At 31.8% G+C, this 12,549-nt stretch overlaps 1 protein-coding gene across 1 annotated transcript in view; it reads left to right on the top strand.

The window, feature by feature from the left end:
• The first annotated feature begins 82 nt into the window (after positions 1-82).
• Positions 83-12,549, top strand: part of LOC108914016 — a 35,726-nt gene continuing 23,259 nt past the window's right edge. Inside the window, exons 1-2 of the mRNA XM_018719707.1 lie at positions 83-650; positions 10,967-11,387. Coding sequence (XP_018575223.1) covers positions 83-650; positions 10,967-11,387 — 989 coding nt within the window. The remainder of the gene's footprint in view (positions 651-10,966; positions 11,388-12,549) is intronic.

Genomic DNA, 12,549 nt, shown 5'->3' with positions numbered 1-12,549 from the left:
ATTTGACAGACGATGTGGCAGTGGTTTAAATGAAAGTGCACAAGTGAGATTTCTTTAAAAGCATAAACTGATTACCAAAGAAATGTGCCGAATATACTACCTCATATTAATTACGATAACACATAACTTTATTTACGTGAACAGTTCGTCTAGCAATACAGTAAATGGAATACCTGAAACTTTCTCAAATTTAACGTCAGGAAATGAGTTGTGGTCAAGTCTTGTCAAGGACTGTATGCCACCGACCTTTAGTTGTATTAAAAACAAAATATATGAATATATGAAACATACTTTAGATTACCAAAATGATATACAGTTTACAAGCTTTCTAAAGTTTCCTAAAAATTCCGTGAATTATATTAAACCCACACTGTTCGAAGAGATCGTAAATGAAACGAATGATTCTTCAACAACGCTTGATGATAGTACACCCATAGAAGAGATGTCAAGGTCGTTAACCGAAAACACTATAAAATTCTTCATGACTCACGATCTCGAACTGCAACTTCCCGAAAACTTTTTCATGGGAACCACTGTAAAAATTTCACCAAAATCGTTTGAAGAAAATGGAGCAATGGTAAAATTTGAAATAGTGCCAAAATCGATCAAAGATTCGGTTGGAGAAGGCAGATTATTTTTTAAAAGAATTAGTAAGTATATGAATGAAATAAGTTACTTATTATAACACATATAGGGTAAATCAGACCCTCGGGTCCGTCATTAAATCTGAGGGATAGATAAAGCTTTTAAAATTAAATTAAAAAGTCCCTTGACTTTTTTACTTATCTGTCACAGTAGAACGGTAAATGTTATTTTTTATTTCTCGTTAAATTTACCGGACTTGTTACTCTACTGAATTTATTAATAGTTCGGTATTTTCATTTAATTCGAACTTTTCAGTATCCGCCATTTTCACATAAACATTTTTCAATAAGCAAATTCTGACATCCCTCGATTTAAATTTTGTTACACTAATTTCGAGACACACTGTAGATTAACTGTTGAAAGCCATTTCTGGTAGTAAACTAAATTTTCCCACCTTGAATAAATAATCTGGGACATTTAATCACTTTCCCTTTTACAAAAAAAAAATCGTTGGAAATTATTTGTCATGGAGAGTTTCTGGCCCTTAAAACTCATCCATACCTCACTCATGACATAATACATAAATGATAACAAGCCAGATGACCAGTTTTGAACAGTAATTTTATTTCCTTCAGGTTGGCAATTAAATTTCGTATAAAATTAAAACACAATAATGTGGTGTTCCACCGGCTGGTGATTGGTGAAACATTTCATTCAACCAATCGGCGATCCGATTGTCTCGAGCGTAAACGTAACTCTTTGTCATTGTTTATTGTGAACGAACCATTAATATTGGCGACACTAAGATTTAGGGATTTTTAGTAGACAGTACCCAGCCGTGCAATGTTGGTTTCATAAACTCGGCTTGTAATCATTTATGAAGGCTCTGTACAAATATTAACTCACAAATTATCTTATAATTCACAGAATATATTTTGGCAACATTTTGAAATTAATCATTAATAGTGTAGGAACTGACTTGTTTTCGTTAATGGCTATTCTGGTATAGAACTTTCATACATGATTACAAACCACGTTACCAGTAATTTTGTATCGAACAATAACTTTATTTCCTTCACGCTGGCAATTAAATTTCGGTAAAACTAAATCAATAAGGTTAACATGACATTGAAACAACATTCTGTTTCAACGGGTGGTGATTGGTGTATTTTTTTACCAAATTTTATTTAACGAATCAGCGATTACATTATCTCGAACGTAGATGTAACGGTTTGTCATTGTTCATTGTAAACGAATCATTATTATTGATGACGCTAATATTTAGGGATTTTTAGTTAACATACCTACCGTGCAATGTTGGGTTGCCTAAGCTCGGCGGTCACGTGGTTTGTAATCATTCTCAGGCTCCCTACATTAAATCTGAAATATTCGAACAAACTCGATTTGCTTGAGGGGGTAAAAATTACACAGCCACACACAAAAAAGTCGTCTGTACTTTTCATGCGAAATATGTTATCCGTAGTATTTTTGCCTCCTGATCACGAATCCAGAATTGAGCTATCACATCACAGGAATTTCCTAACCTCAAAAAACAGGTCAAAAATAGCAAAAATTCACGAAAAAGTGCTAGGAAACATACGAAAATTCTTTTTTCTATATTCAAATATTCATTTATATGGTTAAGACCCCGTTGAACGTAAATCCGCGATCAGAATTGATGACGAATTTTCAAAAAATAACAGATTCGCGCCAAATTTGGTACGCGGGGGTTATTGTGGTCGCTGATCACGGATCCGAGGTCAATTTTATAAAATTCAAGATGGCGGATCCAAGATGGCTGACCAATTTTTCAAAAAATAAGACATTCGCGCCAAATTTGGTATAAGGGGATTCGCGGCGTCGCTGATCATGAATTTGAGGTAAATTTTGAAAAATTCAAGATGGCGAATCCAAGATGGCCGACCAAATTTTCAAAAACTAATATATTACCGCCAAATTTGGTATACGGGGGTTTTCGGAATCACTGATCACGAATCCGAGATCAGATTTACAATATTCGCATTTAAAAATTTAATCAATTACCTATGTACTTTATTACCTGAGATTAGGTAGAAAACCCGTGAATAGATCTTTTACAGAAAAAAGAACAAGATGTAGCCGAAAAAAAGAAGGTTAAAACATGATTGGATACTCAGATTATAAAGTAAACAAAAATATTACAAAATGAATTTCGTAATTCGCCACCATTAAATTAGGTGATCAGGTGATAACATTTTTCTTTTAGATTAATGTCTCATGTCTAAGGCTGTCAGAGAGAGCCGCAATTCAATGACGTGTCAACCGAGTTGGAATGCTTTTCACGTTCATGTCACGTTAGTATACTGTTGGATTTGTTAACGTGCGGATGATGCGTAGTTAATTCCATACCTTTGGTGTTATTGTGGTGTATTGTGGACAATTGCTTTTTAATAAATAATGCGTACGTCCTACTCATGTCACATAATATAAATCGATATGGTTAAGTGTCTCAGAAAAATATTTGAGAAAATGTCATTTGTAGAGATAACTAAAAAGAAAAAGTCATATCGTCTATACAGTTAGCTAGTTAACGTTTTTATATCGCAACTATACAGTAAAGGGTTCTATTTGGCATAAAAATATTTTTATTTCTATAATTTCATGTAGAAGATGTTATTTGCAAATATATTTTGAGTTCCCTGAAACAAAAAATTTAGGAGCATCGTAAATGATTACAAGTCGCGTGACCATTAATCTTGTTTGAAACAGTAATTTTTTTCCTTCATGTTGGCAATTAAATTTAGGTGAAATAAAAATTATTAGAACAATAAAATCAAATTTCTGTTAAAACACAACATTCTGTTTCACCGGCTGTGATTGGTGAATTTTTCATGAAATTCTGTTCAACCAATCAGCGATCGCATTATCTCGAGTGTAATGGTTTGTCATTATTCATTGTAATCGAATCATTAATATTGGTGACGCCAATATGTAGGGAAGTTTAGTTACCAGTACCAGCCATGCAACGTGGGTTTCTTAAGCTCGGCGGTCACGTGGCTTGTAAACATTTATGAGGCTCTTTAGATAGTAAAGTATGCTTATTCCGTAAAATTAACCAATATTTATAAAAATAATGCAGTCTATAACTTTTTAAATGCAGGTTTTTGATAAATTTTTATTTGACGCTGGCAAAGAACAAAAAACAAGTTGTCTGGCATCTTCAGATTCAAGGGATGTGCATTCAATTATGTGGTTCTAAATAAGATGCCTTACAAATTATGACCTAACTTCACTAATAAAAGTACGAAGCAAAAAACGTTCTTAAAGATTTCTTTATTTGTTTTGTCTTAAACGCAAGAAATTGGAAGTCAAGATGTATTCGCTATAAATGACTTAATACCATTTCTTTTTCGAAGAAGTCTAATCCTCAAGATAAACCTATATATTTTTAGACCAAATTACCAAAAAAGAAATGTATTAATTTCAAATTCTGGTTCAGCCGGAAAGTGTGAGAATTTTATTAATACCCATTTACAAAATATCATTAATTAAATATTTGCGAAATAATATTATTTTTCTTACGAATTTAAATACGGTTATTTACTTTATATAATTCCGTAGGCCTATAACTCCAGTACAAATAAAAAAATAGACCTACCGCAGTGGCATACCTAGAACTTTTGCCGTCCGGGGTGGTCTCCAATTTGCCGCCCTTTCTAAGTGAATCAAATGCTGGTTTTTATAAATTAATAAACATAAATAAATAATTGCAAATGAGACAAATTATAGGTGGGGAACTTTTTTACCATTGGTTGGCATATTTAAATTAGGTAGTCATAAAGGAGGCCGCATAAGTTGATATACCTATAAATACAACTTTTATAAAAATACAAGATAATTTTTTTAAGACCACAAGAAACTTACGGGGGGTCGCAGGTTCCCCACCTATGGGACAAAACATATACCTACTTTACAAAAAAAAATGTATAAATAAATACATTCCTTTTGGATAAACAAACAAATTATACTCATATGTGTATGTAAACATATTTATATATTTACTCTTCTAACTTTCATAGTAGAAAAATCGTGTATAATGCTCTCAAAATTTATATTATTTGTACTTTCTTGTTCTATGGACAATATTGCAAGATTTTGTAGTCTTAAACCTCAATTTGGATATGCTCCTTTCGCAACACACCGATAGCAATTATTGTTAAAAATATTCTTAGCAAAATTACAATGTTGGATGCAGAATTTTCCAATCTATACTGTTGAATAATTTTAGTAGATCAAGAGGGCCTTCCCCTCCCCGTTTTTCCAACGTTTGACCACTTCTTGCAGTGCAGGTACAGCCATAAAAAATTTTTAGAGATAATATTTTCAACATTGACTGACGATGAGGAAAAATATTCGAAATCATACAGTAGTTCATAATTCGTAGAAATCGAATAGCAAACTTATGAAGTGAACAAGTTGTTTTTTACAACTAAAACTAAATATAGAAAGTGCTGCCCCAAAATATGTGCCCCTAGATACACCACTGACCTACCGCTCTTTTTTTGTTTTTGTCTACTTTAAGCTCCCAAAAGTATTTAGCTGGATGGTGGATAAGCATGAAGAGTCGGCCCCCAAATGACAACCTAGATATATCGACATGTGTACGAATCGAGTTTTGATGCCGCACTCCGCTGAACCTTGATATACAGGGTGTTAGTAAATAAGTGCGACAAATTTCAGGGGGTGATTCTACATGAGAAAATAATGGCAGTTTGCTTATAAACGTATGTCCGCAAATGATTCGTTTTCCGAGATACGGGGTGTCAAAGTTTTTCTTAAAAACTGACGATTTAATTTATTGCTCTGAAACCGGTCGAGATGTGCAAATGAAATTTGGTGGGTTTTAAGAGGTAGTTATTGCGCATTTTTTGACACGCAATTAAGAATTTTATGTTCATCATTGGCGCGCGTACGGATAATAATCTCAATTTTTTTAAAGAAAAAAATGGTACGCCACTGAGATATTACAAATTAAAAACATTTTTGGATTCCTCGTTCAATTTGTGACAAAAAATCTCTCTTGCCTTTGCTTCGTATGGGGCGCCGTTTTGATGCAAAAAAATAAAACAGCTAGAAAGGTAAAACCAACCCGAAGTTTTGGATAACCTTAAAGAGCATATTTTTTTTTTTTTTGATTTTTCGAATAATTAGGCACATTCAAAAATAAATAAAAATATGAATATTATTCTTTCAGTGTTTTCTATGAGTTACAATCACTGAAATAATACGAGTAACAACCGGGAACTGCGTCGATCGATATCCAGGAAAGTAGGTACTGCTACGAAAAATTCGAAAAGTTGGCAACATGGCAATGTTCTGGAGCAAACCCAACTAATATATCTAGAACTCTCCATTACTTCCGGTTATATCGGAAGTCGACACCAACTTCGTTATTTTAAATGGGACACTATATATTATTGCATTTTCGGATTCTACGTGAATTTTCAGGGTCACTTTATTAAATATTTCCTATACCTAGGAGTTATAGAATTTGAGATATTAATATTTAAAGAAAAAATTTAACAGATCCAAGGGTCCGCGGACATGCTAGTAACTCTTTTCAGGAGCGTGAGTGATATCAAGTGGATTTTTGGTACCTGTAATAGGTAACACTAAGATGTGGTATACCAAAAAGTTAAAACATTTAATACTAGGTGTTTCATTTCTGCCGTTACCTTTTGATAACTTCAAACGGCTATAACTTAGTTAACTTCAACACCCTATATTTTTTACTCTATCGTATGCAGATTGAAATTTTCTTTCGAGCCATATAATCATTGTTAGGGTTGCCGTACTACTTTTAGAGATATTTACAATTTTCAATTTTTTGGACAGTTTTTGTCGTATCAGACCTGCTGTCAAATTGACCATGACCAGAAACGCTCCTAAACAATTAAAATAACTTGACATTTTTCAAGTCACATTGGCAAGATAGTTGGCAAATTATTGTTATGTCTGTAATAATTTTTGTTGAAAATTTAAATATAAATGCCTGGGGATCGTTTAAATTATACTTATGAGGATTATTTTAATTGGTTTGTTGGCATTAAATTTCTACCACCCTGTATGAAATTAAGTCATTTTGAAATTATGGCAGGGAAACTTAGAGTTTTAGTTATGTCCCCTATAAATTGTATGGCTCTAACTTTATTATTGTTATATTATTTTTATTTTTATTTTTTTTTGAAAAAAATTAAATACCTATATCGAAAGCGATTAACTTTACGAATAGGAAATCTTTATGAAAGTTCAGCTAAAAATTGACGTAGAATCCAAAATTGTAATAATATAAAGGGTGTTTCATTTAAAATAACGAAGCGTTCGGTGGACGTTGAGAAGGGCATGCCCGAATACACTATTGCAAAATTTTCAAAATTAAAATTGAAGTAGTCTCTGAAATATGTCTAATGTCTCGTCACCGTGGGACACCCTGTATTTATGCATGATAAGTTTGTATGCTTATATGATGTGGTGCACGTTGAATTTTATTTTTTTTCAGTGTTGCATCAACTTTTTTTAATGATTTTTTTTTAAGTATACATCAATCCAGAGAATCCAGAAATAATAATTATTTTATTTCTATTTATTTTTTATGATGATGTGTGTAATTATTCTAAATATTTAAAAGAAGTAAAATATGCCCTTTAAGGTTACCTAAAATCTCACGTTGATTTTATCTTTCTAGCTCAATTAGTATCCGAGATAAATCTGTTTGAATGATAGTTATGAGTACGTTCATTTTTTTCCATATCTCAATTAGGCCTGGGTAAAAAATCAATATATCAATCGCAGCATCGATTCGCAGAAAAAATCGAATCGGATCGAGATATCGCATCGAATCGAATTGTCGAATCGAATCAACATGTCGAATAGAATCGGTAGTAGGCCTGAAAATCGGTATATCGATTAGTATCCATTTATCGAAAAATCGAATCTGGACATTTATGTGTAGCTCAAAATTGCTCGATTATTTTCTCTAATGTTTCCGTTTATTAAATCATCTTCGGAAACTACATGATACATTTTCATAACATTTAGTAGTTACGAGTATTGTGTCTATTGAAAACTTTTTAATTTTACCGCAATTTGGTAAAATATAATTTAAATATGTATTATATCTATCTGATCATTATACATATGTAATAATATTCTAGTGTGAGATCAGGCCCTTTTGCACAAGCATACCTTATCTATCTTGAGGGTGTGAGAAACTGTATCGTGTGGTCACCAAGCGTCTTAAATCTTGGAGTAAAGACACGATACAGTTTCTCACACAGCAGTCTATCACCTAACTTAACCTAACCTACCTACTGTGTTACGAATTTAGGCAAATAAGTATCTCACAATATATTTGGTAGTGAACTCGGTATCATACACAGCAATTATTACAAACAAATTTTTGTCCAACTCAATTATTTTATCCCCTTTGCATATAATTAACAAAAATAAATAAATTTTCAATAATTGAAAATAAAGGAATAAAACAAAAAACATTAATAGAAGATGAAATCATCACTAGATTATTTGCCTAACTGCCGATTCAAATAAATTTAACTCGACAATTACATGTTCTGATTTAATTTAGTTTGATTCGAATTGACTAGCCATTCGATATTTCGATTTGATTTTTTCGATGCATCGATTAAAAAATACAAATGAATTGGAATTGATATATTACAGAAATAAGATCCGAATCGATTCGATTCAAATAAAATTATACAATTCGATTGATTGATACGAATCGATTTTTTTGACGAATCGAAAATCGATTCTGTACTTCGCGATGGCACAGGCCTAATCTCAAGGTTAAAGCGAATTGCGGCGGCAAAACACATATGAATCGCGTTCGTACATCAAGTCGATATTAAAACATGAGATTCGATATATGTATGTAGGTTGTCATTTGGGGCCGACTATACTCCGCGGTCGAAATTATAGAGAGTGGCTCATAATATAAAAACACTATTACCATAACGCGTATAAAATATAAAATGATTTTTATAACAGTTCAATATTATTTATCTTTGTGCCGCTCGCTACGCACATCGATAGAATCTATAATCGTCTATAGACTGTGTTACACTGAACGTCGATCTATCTCTGTCTTTTGCACTTGGTAGGGAATAAGGAAATGCTTTTTTAGTGGGTGTAAACGGACTTGATTTACCCGTCCTGAAAAACGTCATAACATAGGGTAGACGAGGGGTCTAATTCCGTGGCTATAATAAATTTATAAATTAAAAAACACAACTGGGACGTTTTAAAATGCTGTAATAATTAAAATGGATCAAAGTGCCGGTTATAGCAAAGCTTAAAAAAATATTAGATGTTATGTTTTATTATCTTTTTTAAATATTTTCTATATCTTGTTGCCTTTTAAACAGACACGCCAATGGATTTTCGTTCCCGGCACGCTTCATCCCCCTCAATAGTCCAAAAGCTAGCGATGAGTCACCCTCTATAATTTCGACCGCGGAGTATAGTCATACGTATCCAGCTAAACCCTTTGGGCGTAACATATTTGGTTATTTTTTTTGTAACAAATTCATCTTGCCACTAATTTAACTTTATTACAACGAACATAAAATATTGTGATCTGCACTTTAAATAATAAAATTTTCATTCTTCAGTAGACATGAAGACGGGATATCTAGATACTAAAAATAAAAATATGATGGGTTTTTTAAATATTCGTAGGCGTAAAAAACGAGGGTAAAGGAGTAACCTTAGAAAAAATTATGGAGAAAAATAAAATATCCTTAATTCATATCAGAAATGTTTTTGTTATTTTTAATGTTAAATTGTAGGTTAGTAGGCTACGGAACAAATAAATCAAGAGAGAAACTAAAAAGCAGGTAAATCACAAAATCTCACGCTAAAATTTAAAAAAAAATCGATAGGAACATATTAACATGCGAGGATATTGAATACATGCAAATACCTACAGGGTGTTTCTGAAATGAGTGCGTTCCTTCAAACAATAAATTATTTTAGACAAAAAGTTTCATATATCGCAATTTCTGAGGATGTTTGTTTATGTAATGATGAAACTTGGACCACCGATTTTTCTAAGTAGAAGTAAAAATCTGCTATAAATACGTCAGTAACGAAGATACGAGTATCACTAGAAGAATTTAAGATCTTCCAATGAGTTAAATATGTGATTCAAATTTTGACTTTTATTTCTGAGCCACCTATGTATATAAAGTTATAAATTAATATATTAAACACCTCTTAACAATTAACAAAATAATTGCATTTATATTATAGGCTTTCACAAATTTAATATATAAAATAAAATTTAGTATCCTATTTATTACATATAAAAATATGAATGTCCAACTTTTAAAAAATATAGATCTAGCTATTATCTTCATTGATGCTTATCTGTTTTTATAATATAGAAAAGTAGAGCACGATGGATAAAACATTATCGACACTCCTTTTAAGTGAAACGAACTTGAATTTAATTGTGTCATATAAAAAGAAAGAATTTAATTTCTCAAATGCATTAAATTCACTATTGTACCATTCACCACTTTTTATTTCTAAAATTATAACGGTAATGTCAGTCAGAATTAGAAATATATTAAGCTAATTCAAACAAACTGAAATAAATAATTTTTAAAAGTCTTATCAAATGTAGTCAAACTGTTCGAGCTATTCGGCACCAGAAATCTAGGTGTCGAAGAAGATTGTTTGATAAGATCTTTAAAAATTATTTTTTTCAATTTGTTTGAATTAACTTAATTCCTTTATACTCCAGTCAAATTAAATTTTGAAAATGAAAAAAATTTTTAGTAGACATTTTATTACACTTGCGCAGACTGATAATATCAAAAAAGCAACTCGAAAGAAGTGACGCTAAGTTGGCAAATTTACGTGTTTTCTTCACTTTTTTTCTGCCCACGAAAATCTAACGACCTATATTAGTCATGTTGTAGGCAATTAAGTTACCTACAATTTAAGGTATCTAAAGTCGCATATTTCACCAATATTTTTAACAGAATTAGAAAATTGCAAGAAAAATATTACATGATTTTATTGATTTTTTGTACATTTAGAGAAGAAAATATTTAAAGCAGAAAACAATATTTTTTATTAATTTACAGTGATTGTGCGTCAACAGAACAAACTTTTTTATTTTCGATTTCTTTTAATTGTTGTCACAATATTGATTGATATTGAATTTTACGTGTCTATAAGAATCGACAAACAACTTTTATTATTAATGACTTTTTTCAAAAAATAAATTAAAAATAAAAAAGTCTCTGATCTCCCAGACGTATCCTTTATACTACCCTCCACTACCTATTCGTAATACTATTGTTTTTCTTTCCAGGAAAGTTTATAAGTCAGCGGTTAATCTATGCGCTTCTGGCTATTCTTCTGGTAATAAAATTGTTGGCAGTAAAAGTTCTCTTCGTTTTACCCACCATTGTGGGAGTCGCAGCAGCAAAAAAGTTGCTGCTGAAGGTGCTCCTATTTCTGTTCCCAGCTTTGCATCATCTATTCAAATTGTGTGCCTATGTGCCCTACGGCGCCAAACATCACATTCATAAACATCAGATATCTCATATTCATGAAATAAGTCAGCATCCTCACTACCATGGATCAAATCACAAACGTAAAGGATATGTCGAAGCTGATTCATCACAAGAAACGTCACCATTACATCACTTTTCGGACCCACACAGAGATTATCATAAACCACATGAAATAGTTGGTCATGTTCACCCAAAAATACCTTATTTCGAAAAAGAGTGAGTATACATTATTTCGATTTTATTTTTATTTTATTATAAATAAGATGACTTCAGAAGGAGCAGTAAATATTTTGATGGACTGCAACATCGATTAATTGAAGTAAACTTATACGACTTTCAAAATATTGAAAATACTCAGTGGCATCGAAGTTCTAGGGTTCTTAATGACTGTATTTCCCAGTATTTTTACGGCAGGTTGACTTTGTGTATTATTAGCAAACGAAGGAAAGTCGAGAGGATGAAATACATAAATATCTATATATTAATAACACAATAGTGATAGAAAAACAACCACCTGCTCCATGATAATTATTTAAGCTTTGTGTAAATTAAAAAAAAAGTAGTCGAATTAGAGTTTGAACGTGAAAAAATTATTTGTAGACATTTTATTACACTTAATACAATATCAAAAAACTCAAAAGAATGACGCTAAATTGGCAAATTGCAAATAAGTTGCAAAATTACATGTTTTTTTCAATTTTTTTACTGTCCATGAAAATCTAGACGACATATCGGAAAATTAATTGTTTTATGTTGTAGGCAATTAAATTACCTACAATTTAAGGAGGTTTATCTGATATGGAATTGACAAACAAATATTCATAAAAAAATTAATACTTATAAGCTTATTTATATGAAGAAAATCCTCAAAAAAATTATGACTAGTTTGGATACCTTTCCACTTAGAATGCGCAACAATTGACGAACAGTTTCCACAGCAACTTGCAGTAGCGTAACCCAAAAGATCTGTCCCGCGATTTTTATCATAGCTGTAGCCGCTGGCGCACGAATGGACCTCGGCATGAGTCAAAATTCCTAAAGGGACAGGTTGCCTGACTTTCTACGTCACTGGGTATGCCGATCGCATCGCGTACTAAACTTGATAAATGCAGCACGGTCTGTCATAATTTGTGTTGAGATTAGAGTCTGTACTTGGTAGTCTGTGCTGTACATGTTTTGTGGTTATGCATTTTGATTTTTGCTATTTTCTGTTGTGATTTTTGGGATATTTTTTGTGATAAGAGTCTGAAAATGTTTAGTTCCTTTTTTTATGTGATACAAAGTTTTTTTATATCTATGAGTACACTTTTATTTTAAGTTACCAAATATTAAACAATTTATATACTATAAAAAACAGTATACTATAAATACAGGGTAT

Source organism: Anoplophora glabripennis, unplaced genomic scaffold (assembly GCF_000390285.2).
Source record: "Anoplophora glabripennis isolate ALB-LARVAE unplaced genomic scaffold, Agla_2.0 scaffold999, whole genome shotgun sequence".
NCBI classification, from domain to species: domain Eukaryota; kingdom Metazoa; phylum Arthropoda; class Insecta; order Coleoptera; family Cerambycidae; genus Anoplophora; species Anoplophora glabripennis.
Note: the sequence above shows the minus strand (reverse complement) of the source record. Positions and strands in the feature narration are given on the sequence as shown.